This window comes from Bactrocera dorsalis, chromosome 6 (genome assembly GCF_023373825.1).
Source record: "Bactrocera dorsalis isolate Fly_Bdor chromosome 6, ASM2337382v1, whole genome shotgun sequence".
Lineage (NCBI taxonomy): Eukaryota > Metazoa > Arthropoda > Insecta > Diptera > Tephritidae > Bactrocera > Bactrocera dorsalis.
This window is the reverse complement of record NC_064308.1, coordinates 22,387,603-22,407,848: the sequence shown is the minus strand read 5'-3', so window position 1 is coordinate 22,407,848 and position 20,246 is coordinate 22,387,603. Positions and strand designations below refer to the sequence as shown.

The 20,246-nt window shown below is 34.5% G+C and overlaps 2 protein-coding genes across 5 annotated transcripts in view; both read right to left on the bottom strand.

Moving 5' to 3' along the window:
- LOC125779317 (uncharacterized) overlaps window positions 1–20,246 on the bottom strand; it is a 331,415-nt gene that overhangs the window by 30,983 nt on the left and 280,186 nt on the right. The window lies entirely within an intron of this gene.
- Window positions 1–20,246, bottom strand: part of LOC105233719 (carnitine O-palmitoyltransferase 2, mitochondrial) — a 64,072-nt gene that overhangs the window by 16,157 nt on the left and 27,669 nt on the right. The window contains exons 2-5 of one of the 4 annotated variants that reach the window (XR_007423241.1): window positions 2,168–2,902; window positions 1,568–2,097; window positions 1,306–1,508; window positions 1,015–1,241 (exon numbers count right to left, since the gene is read on the bottom strand). Coding sequence is in view for 3 of the 4 variants with exons in the window: in XM_049460387.1 (XP_049316344.1) it covers window positions 1,106–1,241; window positions 1,306–2,097; window positions 2,168–2,902 (1,663 nt within the window). In the remaining variant the exon portion in view is untranslated. Of the gene's footprint in view, window positions 1–1,014; window positions 1,242–1,305; window positions 2,098–2,167; window positions 2,903–3,200; window positions 5,572–20,246 lie in introns of those variants that run through there. The other 3 variants (XM_049460389.1, XM_049460387.1, XM_049460388.1) reach the window with 3 other exon arrangements.

Here is a 20,246-nt window from a genome sequence, read left to right as displayed (position 1 = left end):
TAAACAAAAGTTTGATAACACTTACCACCTTAATACTCACTTTTTGACATCGATTATAATCTTCAATGTTTCCTCTGTGGGATCGAACGGATTTACATGAATCCGCACAAACCTCCTTGTTTAGTTTTCGCATTTTCATTCGTCGTCCCATACAAATTTGCTGCAATAACTTGTTACTACATCCCTATCTCTCTTTTTTACTGAGTAATTGAAAGTAATGCCGTACGTAAAATGTTTGAAATTCCAACATATTTAGTTTTATACAATGTACTAGCTAACACCGCAGGCGTTGTCCTGCGTGAAATTATGTGTTTTGAAAGTCAAAGAGAGTTGAACTAAATTGGTGTTGAAATCATTTATTTGCGATTTTCCTACAGACCTTTCTTCACCAATATCGTTGATCTTAAATTTTTAATTACGCTCGGGATGTATGTATGTAGTTTTGTGACTTCTGCCCAGCGACCACTTTTCCCGATACAATCCATGGTTCCTGGACTAAGGCTTGGCAGAGGTGATCTTACTTTTGTGGAAGTCTACTTGAAGTACTCTAAGCTCCTGGTTTTGGACCATCAGATGCTGACTGGGTTCTTTCTCCACCTCCTGTAGGACAATTGAATCTTTCTCAGTCGGTAGTTGTAATATCTGTCTTTTAAACAAAAGTTAGATAACACTTACCACCTAATACTCACTTTTTGACATTGATTATAACATTTAGTGTTTTTACAGGATAAAAGGGATTACAATGTTTCCGCACAATCCTCTTTGTTTAGTTTTCGCTTTTTCATTCTTCGTCCTATACAAAAATGCTGCAATAACTTGTTACAACATCCTTATCTCTCGTTTTTACTGAGTGATTAAAAGTAATGTCGTACGTAAAATGTATGAAATTTCAACACTTTTAACTTCTTAGTTTTATACAATGAATCAACAGTGGTACAGCTGCTTCTAATATTGGTTTTGCTTACATTCGAAAAGAGCGAATAATGTAACACCCAAATAGAAAGCATGTTCAAATAATCAAGCTTTATATATTTTTATTCAAAAATCGCTAAAATAGAAGTTTTCTATATAAAAATATATATACTGTTTAATATTTTTATAAAGCTTATTTCACTAGATGTTTTAACACTGTGGATATATCACGAAATGCTGTTTGTAAGCTATCTACAAATTCTTTTCCGTTGCGCTCATTTTCATAGGAAGAAACTATTGCACCACAGTAATCATTTTGTATTGAATATCTGTTTCATATAAACAACAATGATAATACAGAATACACCATTTTTATGAATATATCATACTCACGCTATTCCCAAACCATCTCTTACCACTGGACCAAAAGAGCCAACCAACAAAGCGTTGGAGGATAAGGTTGAAGTGCTGATGATATTGTGGTTGATTTTAGCATACGCCTCACTTTCATATATAGCAGGCAATTCTTTTCCATGGAGTTTAGCTTGATGTCTTAAAGCAAACAAATGCCTGTCGAAACCTTGTCCCATTGCAGCCTGTTTCGTTAGCTCATTATGCACAAAGGAACTCTGTTTGATTAAGGCATATAACTCACTTAAATGTGGCTGCTTTGCAAGACTTCGCCCCAAGTTATCACACACGTGTTTTGTCGCCATGGTGCATGGACGTACGGTTTCGGTGCGGCCGTGTCGAAATGCAGCCGTACTACACGATTCATAAGTTCCAACATAATCATTAAAAGCTCTTTTATATGCGAGTTGAAATGAAAGTTGCATTATTGCATCAGGGCTCAAACCAAGTGATTTGCATATATCTTTATTCAATTCCGGATATTTCAGTGTATTTACATTCAGTTGCTGCATCATATGCTTGTTTTTCAATATAGTTTTTTTTATTGCATTTTCTACATATGCGTCTGTTTTTAGTTTGATCGATCTTACGCACTTTATATTTTCCGTATGATTAACTATTATACCAGGCTTTGCAAAAGGATTATTTATAGTTTCTTGGTATATTTCATTAAAATATCTTAGTACGGCGATTCCGTCGCCCCACGAGTGTTCGAAATTTACAGCTGCCGTACCATCTACAGTTACTATTAATGATACAGATTTATCGAACCAACTATATAAAAAAAAAAGAAAAAATATTTGTGCATAAAAAGAGTTTGTGATACATTTTACTTTCTTCTCACCGATTTGTGCCGTCACCCGCTAACAAGTCCTTGAGCAATGGTACAAAATTTTCTTCACTGTATTTTGGGGAATTAGGTGAATCTAAACAAAGGCAAAATAAAGCAGCATCAATTTCTGTTTCAAGAAGTCGCTTATTTTCCCCTCCTATATTATCGGTTAAATACTGGCGCAAACTAGCCCATTCGTCTCGATTAATAGTAGTCAAAGTTCCAATGGGTACGGTGGAACTACCGTTAGTTTCAGCCTTATTTATAACCGCATGTAAACGCCCGAAAATTACTTCTGGTCTTTCTATATTTCCTTCTTTGTCCAACACATCTACCGAATATATATTGCCACCACGAATGACTAATATATGGTTTGAGTTTTCATTTTGCACTAACGAATCTTTCTCTTTTCCTGGTATTCTGGATACTCCAAAGAGTCGTTTGTACTGGCTCATATCCAAAGGGAAAGCTTTGAAAGCATAAGCCGCATATGTGGCTATTCTTTCAGGAACAAGACACATAATATTCTTAAATCTCTGTGTATCGCTTTTCTTAGCATTCAGATGATAAATCTCAGGCTCTAACAGGTCTGCTTGTAATGAACGCCAAAATCTCATGGAACTTATTACTAAGTTAGTGGCGCGCAGCAACTGGTCTTGATATGCCTCTTTTGTGTCGTGTTTCATAATAAGCAAGGGATTATAATTAAGAGGCAGTGGACTTCTATCGCGTAAATACATGTCGAACCTGTATATGTAAACAAAATTATTGTAATAACCAAATATATAGCATGAAGAGAAATATGCATATGGCGTTACAGCAATATCGACACTTACCGGTTTATATTTTGCAATATATAGGTAAATTAGCAATTAATTAGAAGCAAAGTGTTAAACTTTGGAATTATTTTTTTTAATTTTGAAAATAAATATTTAAAATCTTATTTTTAATCCCAAATGTTTGAATTTAAATATTTTTAAACTTGCTGCTTATAACCCGTTTTACCGATATAAGAATGAGAAAAATGTAAAATTATTATGCATACTTTTTCTTCTTCTTTACTGGCGTAGACACCGCTTACGCGATTATAACCGAGTCAACAGCAGCGCGCCAGTCGTTTCTTCTCTTCGCTACGTGGCGCCAATTGGATATTCCTTCCAAGCGAAGCCAGGTCCTTCTCCACTTGGTCCTTCCACCGGAGTGGAGGTCTTCCTCTTCCTCTGCTTCCCCCGGCGGGTACTGCGTCGAATACTTTCAGAGCTGGAGTGTTTCCATCCATTCGGACAACATGACCTAGCCAGCGTAGCCGCTGTCTTTTAATTCCTTGAACTATGTCAATGTCGTCGTGTATCTCGTACAGCTCATCATTCCATCGAATGCGATATTCGCCGTGGCCAATGCGCAAAGGACCATAAATCTTTCGCAGAACCTTTCTCTCGAAAACTCGTAACGTCGACTCATCGGTTGTTGTCATCGTCCAAGCCTCTGCGCCATATAGCAGGACGGGAATTATGAGCGACTTATAAAGTTTGGCTTTTGTTCGTCGAGAGAGGACTTTACTTTTCAATTGCCTACTCAATCCGAAGTAGCACCGGATTTCCAGGCTGACATTGTTGGTGGTGTTAATGCTGGTTCCTAAATAGACGAAATTATCTACAACTTCAAAGTTATGACTGTCAACAGTGACGTGAGGGCCAAGTCGCGAGTGCGACGACTATTTGTTTGATGACAGGGGATATTTCTTATAAAAGATTGTACGTGCTCGATTAAGTTCTGCAGCTCGAATAATTTTCTCCAGCAGCAGTTTGAAGAAGTCGCACGATAGGGAGTCGCCTTGTCTAAATTATGCATACACAGAATGCAAATAGCGCAAAGAATTTGACTCGTGAAATATGTAATGTTTTGGGAAAACGGTTCGTTTTGAGACGATGTTTTTACTTCATCTGTCTAGTCATAAGTGCCGTTCAATAAGTCCCGTTAGCTTTCAGCGTGTAGTTTTTGTATCAATTTGTTAAAATATTGCATTATTTTAAGGTCACCCAAACAGCACATTTTTATGCCACTACAAGAACAGCAATTACTTAAGATAAAGCCACAGTCCGGACACAAAAATGAGGGTAAGACACGCAGGTGGAAATATCAGTATATTGTTCGCATCAAGGGGAAATTGGATCGGTATCCCAAATTAAGACACCTTGCAATATTGGAAGTGGCGATTGGCCATGTGGTAAGGGATTACCCTGCTCTTACTACATGGGTACTTACTTAAGTGAAAAATTAGAATGCATCGACTGTTCATTTTACTTTGTGTTTAGATTTTGCTTAAGGGCAGCTGTGTTTCTCGGCTGACGAAATTTTTGGAAACATTTTAGTCAGGACGAGAGAAGAGGAGTACATATGTGAGTGAAATTTAACAATTTATACAATAAGTGAGGAAAAATATATCGAACAATCAGACAGGAAAATTAAGCAACTGGAGTTTTTTTAACAACGGTTAAATAAGAAATGACTAATTAAAGTAGCTAAATAAAGTATGTATTCTCTTAATTTTTACATTAAAAATTCTTAGATTAAAAAAAATCCATTGGAAGTCTATTGACAAGATGGTTTTCGAACTTACCGAACAAGTTTTTTCGTCACGAGCTGAGCGTATTACTTCTTTTTTACATTCAGTCAATTGGAAAGCTGTTTTATTTTCTTACTGTTCTAAACCTGCGGCTCGCTTTTTGTTGTCAATGATAACATTTATCGTGATAACAATATAATGAAATAGTTAAATTGGTAATCTACATCTTTTATTGACATGAAGTAACAATATCTTCACAGTCACATCTGCATCATATATCGCTCCAAATATATATGCTTCTTGTTATAGTGAATAACAGCACAGGAGTAGAGCAGAAGATGGTAATGTTTTGTCCAACACTCATCGAATGTAATTGCAAAATGGACGGTTAAAACGCAGATACTTCACTTAAGAAAACACAGATATGATCGTTCCTTTTATATATTCCATTGTTCTGTGCAATGCTTCAGAAATATTTGTCAGCTATTATGCACTCATCTCAAATTATGATTCAACTTTTTCTTGTTCAGTTACAACTATCGCTATAATTTATATATTTGTGAATGTAAAAAAAAACTACTCTACCCTGCCAGTAGCTGTGTGAATTCCTTTTGTACGAGTTTAAATCCGCGGCCCCGCTCGCTTTTGTTGTCAAGGATATCATTTATCGTGATAACAATATAATTGCACGGTCGCTATGTGATTTTATTTTGCATTTTTTAAGAAACAAATTTTCAAATAATTCTCACATGAATATTGAACACATGCTTGTGTTTTGAAATATATATTTTTTTTTTCTTTTTGAATTGCTGTGACTTTTAACATAAAACGATAGCTTATGGCCGTCCCGAGGTTTCAAACTACCTCATCATTAATTTTCAGCCAAATCGGTTCAGCCGTTCTGGAGTTATAAATATAGATATAGCGTTTCATTTTTAAATATAAGATATGTAACATATATATGTTTATATATGAATATGTATATATACAATATATATTTATATATATATATGTATATATACAATATATATTTATTTATATTTAGCTGGGAAAAAAGTAACGCGGGCTGAAATGCAGGTCCTCGTAGAAGCTTCCTCACCGCAAACAGCAACGGCAAAGGCAGAAGATTTCCTATTCACACCGTGAGCGACCCTGAGTGATTTAAATTTAAAAGTAAACACTGCTAATCGAGAACTCTATGCATATTTTAATACTGTTAAAATTGATCTTTTAAATTAAATCTTTATATATAAAAAGAAAGTGTCAGGTTGTTTGTCTGCGAGGGACTCCTTGACTACTGAACTGATTTTAGTAAAAGTTAACACAATAGGGGTATTCGCTTGCTCCTGCACGGTACAAGAATTGCATATGGGCCATTCCATCAATTGGCGACATGGTTTTGTACCCATGGTTCTCCGATTTTGACGAAACTTTAGAATATCATAATATAGACTAAAATAAGAATATCTGTAAACTTTTTAGTGGTCAAAGTTGCTCCATTGATTTTTGGCGCGCACTTCAAATTGAGATCAAACAAAAAAATGACTTTTTCTTTTATTTTTTAACGACCTCAAAATTGAGTGAAAAAAATTTTGAAGTTATCCATTTTTATGTAAAAAAATCTCAGCTTTCTGATAAAAATATTTTCAGAATCCAAAAAAAATTTCAAAATCCAAAAAAACCATGTTTTTTCCAAAAATTCCGCTTTTTGTGCTCTTCCCCCACTTTTTTTTCAAAATTGACATTTTTATTCGATTCCTCGTTAAATTTTACATAAGAATCAGTGTTCAAAAATATGGGACTCTGATCCCATGAACAGCAAAAAAAAATCAAAATTGACGCTCAAAATCCAAAAAAAAACATTATTTTCCAAAAAATCCGGTTTTTTGTGCTTTTCCACCAACTTTTTTTCAAAATTGACTTTTCTATTCGATTCCTTGTTAAATTTTACATAAGAATCAGTGTTCAAAAATATGGGACTCTGATCCCATCAACAGCAAAAAAAAATGCAAAGTTGTCGCTATACGGCGCAGTGTGTTCGCTTAGAAGGTTGTGTGAAAGAGGTAAATGTGTAAATTGTATTCTAAGACTTGGATTAAAAGAAATCACTGTCTTCATTCAAAAAAATATGCACCGTATAGCGACAACTTTGCATTTTTTTTGCTGTTGATGGGATCGGAGTCCCATATTTTTGAACACTGATTCTTATGTAAAATTTAACGAGGAATCGAATGGAAAAGTCAATTTTGAAAAAAAGTTGGTGGAAAAGCAAAAAAAACCGGATTTTTTGGAAACTAATGTTTTTTTTTGGATTTTGAGCGTCAACTTTGAACTTTTTTTGCTGTTCATGGGATCAGAGTCCCATATTTTTGAACACTGATTCTTATGTAAAATTTAACGAGGAATCGAATAAAAATGTCAATTGTGAAAAAAAATGGGGGAAGAGCACAAAAAGCGGGAATTTTGGAAAAAACGTGGTTCTTTTGGATTTTGAAATTTTTTTTGGATTCTGAAAATATTTTTATCAGAAAGCTGAGATTTTTTTTACATAAAAATGGCTAACTTCAAAATTTTTTTCACTCAATTTTGAGGTCGTTAAAAAATAAAAGAAAAAGTCATTTTTTTGTTTGATCTCAATTTGAAGTGCGCGCCAAAAATCAATGGAGCAACTTTGACCACTAAAAAGTTTACAGATATTCTTATTTTAGTCTATATTATGATATTCTAAAGTTTCGTCAAAATCGGAGAACCACGGGTACAAAACCATGTCGCCAATTGATGGAATGGCCCATATATTTCCTCTTAGACAACGCAGAAAATTATTTGCAATGGCAGTAAAATATGTCAGACCAAAACCCATGAATATTTGCGTGCAATGTGACGCAAAAATATAATTGCAACCATGTTTTAGCTGTCATTTTACATAAAGACATATTACATCGTTAAATTGTTGAGAACGGTAAGTTTTAAATAGATTTTATAATTTTTATGTAAACTATAATCTTTATAGTATAGTTGTTACAGTTTTTTTGTTAAAAATGTATGCAGAAAGTGCGCCAAATCACAATAGCCTTGCACAATAGTCATTCACAATAAATTGACCGAATCAGCCGTTCATATATCACTGGATTCTGCAATGGGTAGTACTTAGTACTTACCGATCCAAACGGGGTTAGATCGCCGAAAGAACAGCCCTTGGTCGGATTAAATAATGGGTGCTCTCGTGCGCTTGCATATTTCGGTATAGTATTTTTGCAATCTGCAATCTTGTATCGCGTGGCCGGAACCCGTAGTTCCTATATATAATATTTTGCTCACAGGTGCAATGAAAAACGTAGTAATCAATGGCCAAAGACCGTTTTATCTTGCCAGCAATGTTTCTTTGTTTTTCCGCATGTGCTGCCAGCAAGAAACTTAAGTGGCTATACGAGTGTGACGCATGAAAAATTAAGCGATTTTCGTGAATTTTTTTAAGAGAAAGTACGCGATTGAATATTTCAAACTTCTTTGAACGTAATAAGGCAGGGATGGGCACATTTTTAGCCCGCAAAGTTAGCAAAGTGCGCACGGGGGCTAGATGAGATGAATATCAGTTTACGGAGAGAAGGGCATAACAAGTTGAGAAAAGTTGCGAAAAAAATCAATTGCATTCCTCCGTAACTTGATGTTCATCGCAGAGTGGTTGCGGCAATACTGACATTGTACACAAATTAAAGAGCGGAAGTTTACTTCATATCGGAATTGTACAGTTGTGTGAACAAAAAGAGGTAAACATAATTTGCAGGGTTTAGAGTTTCGCATTAAAATTTGTTTTTATTTACCTTTGCATGGTGAGAAATTCTAATCACTGTTAGGAAAAAATATATAAAGTATACTTGTATCTAAAAACAATTTTATTTAATAAGAAAAAAGCATATTTTAAAACTTCACAACATCTTATGGTTGTTCCTATTTTGTTCACACCACTGTACATGTGATAGATCAGTCAATGGTGGTGATGCCAGTTGTAAAAATTCATTTTAGTTAAATATATGACTTGTGATACTTTCAGTTTGGTTGTTTTATCAAAATATTCAAAGAATTGAGGTTTTTTTCTATAATTGTTTTGTTAAATCTTAAAAATCTAAGTTGCCTCTGGAAATGTATTAAAATAATAATATGCGCTATAGAAAGGGAACACATATTTTCAAAAATATAAGAAATCATCAAATAAAAATATATTTGCGCGGTATGGCATTATTAATTGAGAGTAGCTAAGCACACAAATAGAACACAAACGCTAATGGCAGAAACATCTTCTCATTTCGCTACCTGCGGCAAGCGTTTTGTTCTCGTTTTCATTCGAACAATTTTGCCATTATTCAATACGCATATGTAGTTTTGGACACATCTAAGTTTTCAATTATAATTTTTCATAATATATAATATCAAAACTGAAATCAAACTATTAAAATTAGTTTATATATTTGCAAATAATAGCATTCGATTCTAAATTTGAGTTATTTTAAGAAAATTTCAAATATATTGAAGACAATTTTTATAATTACTACACTATATATCGAGCCTGGCAACCCTGCGGAAAACCTAATGTCGTTGGAAATTCTACGATTGGCGGGTGGTAGAAGGGTTGTTGGGTAATATTTACATTGCGCTCTCATAAGATTCATTTGGTCCAGTGAAGCGCTTTACCTAGCCCGCGGGCGGCCGACTTTATTGCTCTCTCACAGATTCGCTCACACGTATTAGTCAAGTGCTCTCTATACATTGTGGGAAATTAATGTGCATTTGAAAATCACTTGATCAATGACTATTGACTGCTACGCATGTAATTTGTATGTGCGCGCTGATTAACAATTTTGGTTCAAAACCATGAAAATATTGATTTTTAGTTTTTTGATACAGCCGTTTAAGTGAAAACTTCAACATGAATTCAATATTTAAAATTTTTTGAATTTTAATTTCTTTTTGACACGTGAATTGTCTTTATTTTTGTAATTGATAAAAAATTAATAAAGAATTTCATTAATTTCACAATTTTGTAAAAGTTGTCGAATCACTTTCAAATTTTTTTTTTATATTAATTAATACTAAATTTTTGTATTTTTTTGGGTGTAGCAGCAAGCTCTCTCATACTCCAACACAAGCACACAGTTTGGTAGTGTGCGTTTGGGCATCACTGATTTGGTCATATGTGTTTGAAGAAACAGTGGTTCATAAATTGAAGTTATTACTGAAATTACTATCTATAAAGAAGTTTAAAGAAATAACCTGGTTTGAAACTTTTTGCTTCGAAAATTATAGGTATCTAAAATAAGAAGTAGGTTATCTGATTTAAATTTTGGTACAATAATGCGTGTAACTATAGCAAATGAGATTAAACCAAACACATAATTTATTATTTCAAATAAACAAAATTAAATGCTGATATAAAGACACATTAAAAAAAAAAATGATTACTAAAATCAAATATTTGTTATACTTTTTGTTATTTGTCTTACATTTTATAAATTTATAGTAGTTACAAAGAAATTTAAAATTGTTAGGCAATTTTATAATTATTACCCACAGTGCAACTTCCCATATATGGGTGCGCTCTCATTTGTAAACATGGTGTGAGAAAATACGTTGCTCTCATTTGTAAATATGTAGTGGTAAAATACGTTGTGCTCACTTCCCTCTTCATGTTTGCCCGCAATGATCCCCTCACCCAGCCCTCAAAATGTGCACTCGTGCCCGCACGGGCAAAATGCCACTGTGGGCTAATATGCCCATCCCTGTAATAAGGTATATTTTAAAAATTTTTTTAAGATTTTTTATTTTACAAAAATGTTAAAAAATAACGGAGCTATGAGCTCTCTTCGGAAGTGGCAAAAAAAGTGCCCCAACTGCTGGCATGATTCCGGCCGAATGAGTAGCTCAAACAAAAAAAAATTGAGAAGTTTATTAAACTTAAAAATATTTCCTATACGAACTACAATCTTTGAAAAATATCAAAATTTAAGAAAACGGCGCAATTTTGAAAAAAAAATCGTTTTTTTTTTACGAAAAAAATTGTCGTTTTTTAATCAATCAAAATGTATAACAAATATATTCAACTATATCCAGTTTTAATTTGAAGTCGATCGGTCAATTTCTCGTTGAGTTATGACGTCAGCAATTTTGAAAAATGTCGTTCGAGAAAAACGCGTTTAGAGTTTCACATATATGTATATGTTTGCACCTCTGAGCGGTCGCTGCTTAGAGCGCTGCCATTCAAAAACTATTCAAGAACGACCTTGCCGATTTCACAGGATATTTTTGAATATATAAGCTATCGAAAAAGCAAAAAAAAAAAAATATTTTTTAAAGTGTCACACTGGTATAGGCCCTTAAGCATTTTGACGACCGCTCAGGTAGTTCATGGTCCACATCTTCAGCCCTGGAGGGAGCGTAGTTTTTCAAATGTCTTGCAGCGCAGCGCAGCAGCGTTGTGTGACTGACTGTGTTAAAGGTTTTTCTCTCACAGGGTGGTTTCTGGTTAAGGCCACGAACTCTCTGGGTGTTAATGGCGCTAAGTGTTGTGATGGTACTGTGCACTTTTCGTACACAGCTGGTGGTTTTCTAGGCTCAGCTGGTGAGTGAAGGTTGGAAGTATCAAGCCTGAAGTGTTTTCACTACTGGGGAGAGAAGGGTTATCGGGCGACAGGACTCCCCTTTATTGGCGGGTTTCCCCGGTTCAGTAATGGGTCCACTTTTCAACATTCACTAGCAATGTATTAGGACAGGGATGAGCAAATTTTTAGCCCGCAAAGCTAGCAAAGTGCGAACGGAGGCTACATGAGGGGAATATGAGTTTACGGAAGGAAAGGCATAAAAAGTTGGGAAAAAATACTGACATTCAACACAAATTAAAAAGCGGAAATTTGCTTCATATAGGAATTGTACAGTTGTGTGAACAAAAAGAGGTAAAAATATTTTGCAGGTTTTGGAGTTTCGCATTATAATTTGTTTTTATTTACCTTTGTATGGTGGAAAATTATAATCACTGTTAGTAAAAAATTATATAAGTTATGCTTGTATCCAAAAAGCAATTTTATTTAATAAGAAAGCAGCACATTTTTAAACTTGCCATAATTTTGTTCCTATTTTCTTTACAACAATGTAGTATATGTGATAAAACTGTTAATGATGATGATGCCAGTTGTAAAAATTAATTTCAGTTACAATTGGGAAAACTTTTCTCAAGTTGTGGGCTTTTATACGTACATATGCAAGGCAGTTTTCTATATATTTACATATATAGAAAACAAAAGATACTTAGACCATAATATATATTTTCTTTAAACATATTGCAGTTCCTTTTAATGAAAATGCTTATGTAAATATATGATTTATGATATTTTTCAGTTTCACCAAAATATTTAAAGAATCGAGATTTTCTTCTATAATTTTTTTATTAAATTTTAAAGATCTAAGTTGTCTCTGGATATGTATTAAAATAATTATACGCACTTCAGAAAGGGAACACATATTTTCAAAAAAATAAAAAATCATCAAGTAAAAATACATATAAACTATATATATTTAATTTGTAAAAAACATGTTCAGATGAAGAAATACAATATTCAAAGGCATTATGAAGCGCAACATGAAGAATATTATCGGTATACAGGTGAATCCAGTACCGATTTTTGTATCAACTTATGACAACATTAAAGCAGAGGTTTGTAAGTCATTAAGTTTGTGGTAGCTACAAAGAAACTTAAAATTGTTAGGCAAATTTACAATTGTTACACACAGTGCAACTGCCCATATATACGCGCGCTCTCATTTAAAAACAAGGAGCAGTAAAATACGCTGCTTTCAATTTCGTCTTCATGTTTGTCCGCGATGGTCCCCTCAACTAGCCCTAAAAAACGCACGCGTGAGTTAATACCTGTATCAACGACACTTATAGAGTATCAAACGCAAGACTTTGAACTCATACCACACCATACCCGAATGCAAGACATGCATACACATGCATGGGCCCCACGATAAGCACTTGTTTACAACAAATAATACAATTAGACTTTAGACCTAAGCCACAAAACATGAATATGTTATCAACTTAACGAATAATACATAACCCATAGGATAACACGAAAACAGGTTCATTTAAGTATGTGAATTTCTAGAATAAAGATCTTATTCTGCAAAAGTAAATACATATTTTTTTAACCATTCATAGGTATATGAATTAACTGGGGGCTCAACAGCTCTTTGCTGGGAAGGAGGATATCGCACAACAGGACTTCGGCATCCTTAAGAATCTTCGAAGCGCATAAAGAAGACATCTAAATCCTTAAGCTGAAATCTTTAGTAAAGAAAGGCAAAATATTTAAATCTTCCTTAACCAAGACAGACACTCACAAAATGAGTCAAGGAGCAAAACGGACAATGCCAAACGAGGACATAAATCCTTCAACTACAGTCCACACCACTCCTGAAAACTACATAATGTCCTACATTTAGAATCAGTTCTCGAAATTGGACGAGGAAAGGAGAAAGGACAAGGAGTTAATATTATGGATGTTCCAAACTACAATTCCTAATACTAGCGAAACTTCTACTCCAACAATATACCAAGAAGCCACGATGCAATACCAGAATGTAACAGATGTACAAATCGAAGTAATATAGGAATTGCCTATTTTCCAAGGAAACAAAAAAGAATATACGATATGGAAGTCCCATGTAATGAAAGTCATGGAACCACTCCAAGAACATCACGGGGCATGCAGATATGTTACTTGAATGCAACAACACACCTCTCAACTTCTACAGTATCATGGAAGCTTTCGACGCACTCTATCACGACCCAAACGCATTGTATGAAATACAAGAACACATGAAGAACTTGGCACAACAACCAACAGAAGACTTGAACACTTACTTCCAATACACATTGACACTGCACACTGCACAAATATATTGAACAAGAATCTATAACACAATTTATTAAAGGATTAAAAAATAAAAATTTGGCAACAGCCTTAGCATCTAATCAATATCAAAGCTTAATTCAAACATATACAAATGCTAAACAAATCTAAATACGATTACAACAAACTAGTGAAAATAAAAACCTAAGATGACCTATCGAAATCCAAAAACAAAATTTAAATAACTTTTAGCAAAGACCAACTAATCAACATAGAATAATACCACAAAAGACAAACCCTTTTAATTTTAATCCACCACAATGGCAAAATAATAATTTAAACCAATGGTCAAGAAGCCAATATAATCAACCTAATCATCACAATAACAACTTCAGGCAAAATCAATTCCAACCAAGGCAACAAACGAGGAACAGTTACAATTATGCACAACCTCAAAGAGTATTTAATATATACCAACATCCACAAGAACGCATGGATGTTGACGAACCTCAAAGAAACAGTGGGTACAAACGAAATCACTCTAACAGAAACATCATTCCGCAAAAGATACAAAGGATCACACACACCAACAACCTGAACCTCAGCCAAAACAAACAAACACATAGAAGAAGCTGACGATACATCGAGTATTTTTTTAGGCTAAAGGATGGACTACCTTGCCTTACACTCAAGGATGGTCCGACACAACAAGAAGTGAATATCATGATCGACTCAGGCGCTACAAACAACTACATATCAGAATAGGTAAGAGTATATCAATAGATCCTGTATGGACAAAATCAATGCATGGATATTCAATCATGACTAGTAAAAAAATAATAAATCTATTAAGCCATGATTTACCATTTTTTGAACTAGAAGTTATTAAAGATTTTGATATGATAATAGGATTTTGTGGATTGAAAAATATAAATGCAGAAATAGATTTCACGTCACTACAATTAAAATATACAAATAAAAACAATAATCAAAAAATAAATTAAACAAACGATAATAAAAATTATGACGAGGAGAGAAATAATTAGGAGAAATAATAAAACAGAAAAGTTACCATTTCAAAAACTATAACTGATAGATATCCTATTCCGGACATAAACATGACAATACATGCGTTAGGTAAAGCTAAATATTTTTCTACGATAGATCTAGAGCAGGATTTCATCAAATTATGATAAAAAAGAAGATAGGGAAAAAACAGCATTTTCCATAAATGGAGCAAAATATGAATTCATACGAATGCTCTTCGGATTAAGAAATGTACCCCCAATATTTCAAAAATGTGTTGATGATATTCTACGAGAATATATAAATAAACATGCGTTTGTATATATTCTTCGACACCTGAAGAACATATTTAACACATCCAAATAGTAAGCGCATTACATAAAGCAAATATTAAAATCTCTGATGAAAAATCACACTTCTTTAAAAATCAAGTCGAATATTTAGGACATACAGTGGCGGACAAAAGTCTACATACACCCCCTGTTTTCTTCGATGTGAGAGTACAAAAAGTTTTTAGAAAAATGTATTTATACAGTTTTATTCTAATATTTATTATAATAGCAATTAACTAAAAAAATCCATTATTTAACATAAAACAACAAATTTATGGAAGAAAAACTCAAAAATTGCTTTGACAAAAGTCTACATACAGTTCAAATCTCATACTTTGTACATTGTTATATTAACAGTAAGGTAACGTTAGCTTTTTTCTTTTATTTCAATATGTTTATTGTTTGATATTTATTGAATTTAGTTGTGGTTTAAACACTTTAATAGCTATAATGGCTCCGTGAAAAGAAATATCAATTGATGTAAGAAATTTGGTGATAAAAGAAAGAAAAGAAAAAAAATCATATGGTGAAATTTCTAAAATTGTAAACTTGAGTCGAGCAACAGTACAGACAATTATAAAAAACTTTAAAAATAATGGTTCCAACGAAAATAAACCGCGCAGTGGACCCCCAAAAAAACAATCTCGTAGATACGTCAGCCTGATTCTCAACGAAGTAGACCAAAATCCAAAAGTAAATGCTCCAAATATAGCCGAACGCATAGCGAGTACGTCACAAATGAGTATCCAACCAAGAACAATAAAAAAAAACTCTAAACGATAGCGGATTCTACAGTAGAACACCACGGAAGAAACCTTTTATTTCTGAAAAAATCGGAAAATTCGTTTAAAGTTCGCCAAAAAAAAACAAAGAAAAGGAAATGGATTTTTGGAAAAAAGTTTCATTTACAGATGATTCTAAATTCACTCTTTTTGGTAGTGATGAAAGTGCTAAAATTTGATGGAAAACTAACGCCACGCTTGAACCGAAGAACGTAGTATCAATTGTGAAGCTCGGTGGCGGCAGCGTAATGGTTTGGGGAGCTGTTGCGGCCTCTGGAGTTAGAAATTCGGACTTTATTGAAGGTGAAATGGACGGTTATAAGTATAAGTCTCTGTTGGAACATAATTTGAAGCCTTTGGTGGTTAATTTAGGGCTCGGTTCCGGTTGGATATTTCAACAAGATAACGATCCGATGCATGCGGCGCAAATTGTCAAGGATTGGTTGCTTTATTATACTCCAAGTCAATTAAATACACCACCTCAAAGTCCAAATATGAATATTATTCAACATGTCTGGGAGATTTTGGAGCGTAGAATTAGAAAGAACCAAATTTCTAGCTCTGCTTTACTCTAAGAGCGCATATTGGGACCTTGGAACAGCATTACATTTGCAGCGTTGACAAATTTAACAGAATCAATGCCACGGCGTCTTCAAGCAGTTATAGATACCAATGGGGACTCAACTAAATACTAAAACGTCTTAATAACTAGCATTTTTTACAGTTTTTCGCACTGAACTAAGATATTTTTGTACTGTATGTAGACTTTTGTCAACACAATATTTGAGTTTTTATTCCATAAATTTGTAGTTTTATATTAATTAATGGATTTTTTAAGTTTGTTGTTATTAGAAAGAAGATTAGAATAAAACTGTATCAACACATTTTTCTAAAAAGTTTTTGTACTCTCACATCGAAGAAAACAGGGGGTGTGTATGTAGACTTTTGTCCGCCACTGTATAATAACACATAATAGGATAACAGTAGATCCAAAGAAAGTAGAAACATTAGACAAGTATCCGATACCTCAAATCCTGAAAGAATTAAGGTCATTTTTAGGTATGGCGGGATATTATAGGAAATTTATACAAGGAAATAGCAAAATAACAAAACCACTAACCATACATCTACAAGGAGAAAATGATATAACAAGTGAAAAAAAATGTCAGCTAAGAAAGAAATTAAATTAGATACAGAAGCTATAAAAGCTATACAAATAATTAAAACAAAATTAAAAGAATAAGTTGAACTATTTCAACCAGATTTCTACAGATGCGAGTAATTTCGCCATAGGAGGAGTTTTATCACAAGAAAAGAAACCTATATTTAACATTAAAAAAAAAACAGAAGAAAATTATTGTACAACAGAAAAAGAATTATTAGCAACTAGCTTTTTACCCGCGGCTCGCAGTGGAGCCATTAAATAAGTATGAGATATAAAGGATGAGGGTATAATAATAGAAATGAGTCAATATTTATTTATTTAATAAACCATACGCCAATCGGCTTTATACATCGAATAGTTAGTAAAAATATACAAAATGATATAGAGATACGAATGTGAAACGTGATGTATATACACAATCGGTTGAATGTAAGTAAAGAGTTAGTGGTAGATAAACAGTAAATTTTTGGTTTGCGAGATGAAAGCTTGATATGTCCCTCCTTAAAAATCAATGTCTGCGTGTAATGAGTTTACGAGATTAGCAATCCTATTATTTGGTCCGAGGTATACGTAGTTTCGTTGAGTCTTGGTTGTTTTTAACAGTCTGTTATGCCTGAGCGAGAAGCTAGCAGGAGCAAGCTCAAAACTGCTGAGTGCTTCTGAGGAGTCAATCAGACCGTTGACAATTTTGTAGAAAAATGCCACATCAGCGACTATCCGACGCGAGGTTAAGCTGTTGAGTCTGAAACGGGAGCGGATGTCCTCAGTGGAGAGTCCCTGCATCCTTAACGATTGATGGAACAACAATGTCTTGCAGAATTTGTTTTGAATTCTCTCAACTCGGTTGATTTGTGTATCAGTATATGGAGACCAGATAACACAGCCATACTCTAATATAGGCAGTACAAGTGAACGGTATAGTGTGACCAGAGAATTCGGGTTGTTGAAATCCCTTCCTGTTCTGTTGATGAGTCCAAGCACTTTAAAAGATTGCACAGTTATTTTGTCAATGTTTTGCAAATGAGAATTTGTTGTCTATAGTAATTCCTAGATCCTTGATTTCGGTTAATTCCTGTAGATACTCGTTGTTGAGTTTATAGTTGGTGACGATGTTGTTATGAGAGCGTGAGAAGGATACGACAGCGCACTTTTTCGCATTGAGATCGAGATTATTTTTAAGGCACCAGGTTGTTAGGCAGTCGATATCTTGTTGTAGTTGTGTGACGTCGGAATCGTTAGAAACAATTCTGAAAATTTTGAAATCATCGGCATATAGCAGACATTCAGACTGTATGTTGTGTACAATGTCATTGATAAAAATATTAAAGAGTAGTGGTCCTAAATGCGATCCCTGAGGAACTCCAGATGTGACCTCATATTCTCTAGACAGATGTCCATCAATCCTGACTTGTAGGAGCCTGTCAGTTAAATAAGAGTTAAGCCAATCCAGTGCGGTGCCATTGACGCCATATTTATTTAGTTTTGAGACGAGTATCATATGGTCAACACGGTCAAAAGCTTTACTAAAATCGGTGTAGATTGAATGTACCTTTTGTCCTTCATTCAGTGCGTTGAGTATATAGTTGACATACAGATAGAGATTTGACACAGTTGATCTGCCACCCACAAAAACGTGTTGTTTTATAGTGATGATCTCCTTGAAGGGTAGTGATAGTTGAGGCAGAACCAACTTTTCAAAGAGCTTGCCTAATGCTGATTGGATGCAGATGGATAGTTAGCTACTTCAGACCTTAGGCCGCTTTTGTGTATTGGACTCACATAAGACAGTTTCCAGGCATGAGGGAAGCAACCTGATTGAAGAGAGTAGTTAAAGATATGAGTGAGGGGCTCACAAAGCTCGATGGCGCAGTTTAAAAAAAAAAACGTTTGATATCCCATCTGGTCCGGCACCTTTGTTTGGATTTAATTTCAGTAGCTGCTGCAGAACATCATTGTATAGGACCTCTAAGCTGTGAACGTTGATTGACGATCCGGTTGAGTTAGCATCAACGAGCTGATTGCCGTGAGTATGTGTGGAGAATGTAGTCTTGAAATATGAGGTGAAAGGATTGCTAATATCCGGGCCGGTGTCAGCTATTTGGTCCATCCAGGACATTGAGGATGGTATATCGATATTATTTTGTTTCTTATCTTTTATAAATTTCCAAAATGCGTTGGTGTCAGACTGGACCACGTTCTCAACTTTGTTTACGTAACTACTGTAATATTCCGCACTGAGTCTTTTGCAGTCCCTCCTTAGAGTACTAAAACGGTTGTAATTGTGTTGGTTTTCCCTTTTCTTGTATAGAGTGTGTGCTGATTTTTTGAGCTTAATCTTGTTTATGAGTTCATAGGAGAACCAGCAGGGATAGATACTGATAGATTTTTTGTGAACCGGTACATATTGTGATATTCCTACTTCAGGGGTATTGTATAACCAATTGACTTTACTTTCAATGGTGTCCAGTGCGTACAGTACCGTCCAATTGACTCGGTGAAAGAAAGCGTTGAGGCTGACGTAATCAGCTTTCTTGAATGAGTAAGTGGGTGGATTAAAATGCTCTAAGTTCAGTTGAAATATTAGATTTATGATGAAGGCAGGATGATATTTGTCCTCAAGAACGAGAGGTAAGGTTTTATCCACGTAAGCCTCAACATTGCTGAAACAAAGGTCCAGTAGATTGTTCTGGAGGTTATTTATGTTATTTATTTGGATGCATTCCAGTAAAGCAAGTCCATCGTATACAAATTTTTCGCAATCGGCTCTGGGGGTGCTGCTTGACAAGTTGAAGTCACCTACAATTATTAGCTTTGCGTTATTATATTTGACATTGATATAGTTGAGAGTTGTAAGTAGTTTACAATAAGTTTCTAGTGTTGTAAGAGGCGGCATGTATAAGTTATTTTTAATCTTCTTGTTATAACTCCTTTGGTGCTGCGACGGTGTTGTCGACAAGCCAGAGATATATTGAAGATGATATTGACAAGTCACTTTCACTCTACTTCTATGACTCCTTTGGGGCAGCGACGGTGTTGTCGACTACCCAGAGTTATTTTGAAGATGATATTGACAAGTTACTTTTCACTTTATTATTTTAACTCCCTTGGGGCAGCGACGGTGTTGTCGACTACCAGAGCTACTTTTTGAAAATGATATTCACGCTTTGAGTTTCATTCTAAAACTGCTTTATTTTATAATTTGTAAGCTTATTGCTAGCCTACTACTTTCGCCGTCGCTGCTGCCGTTTGCTCGACGTTATTGCTTGCATAGGCACTTCCCACGCTCATGTATCGAACTGATCGAATTACTACAGCTA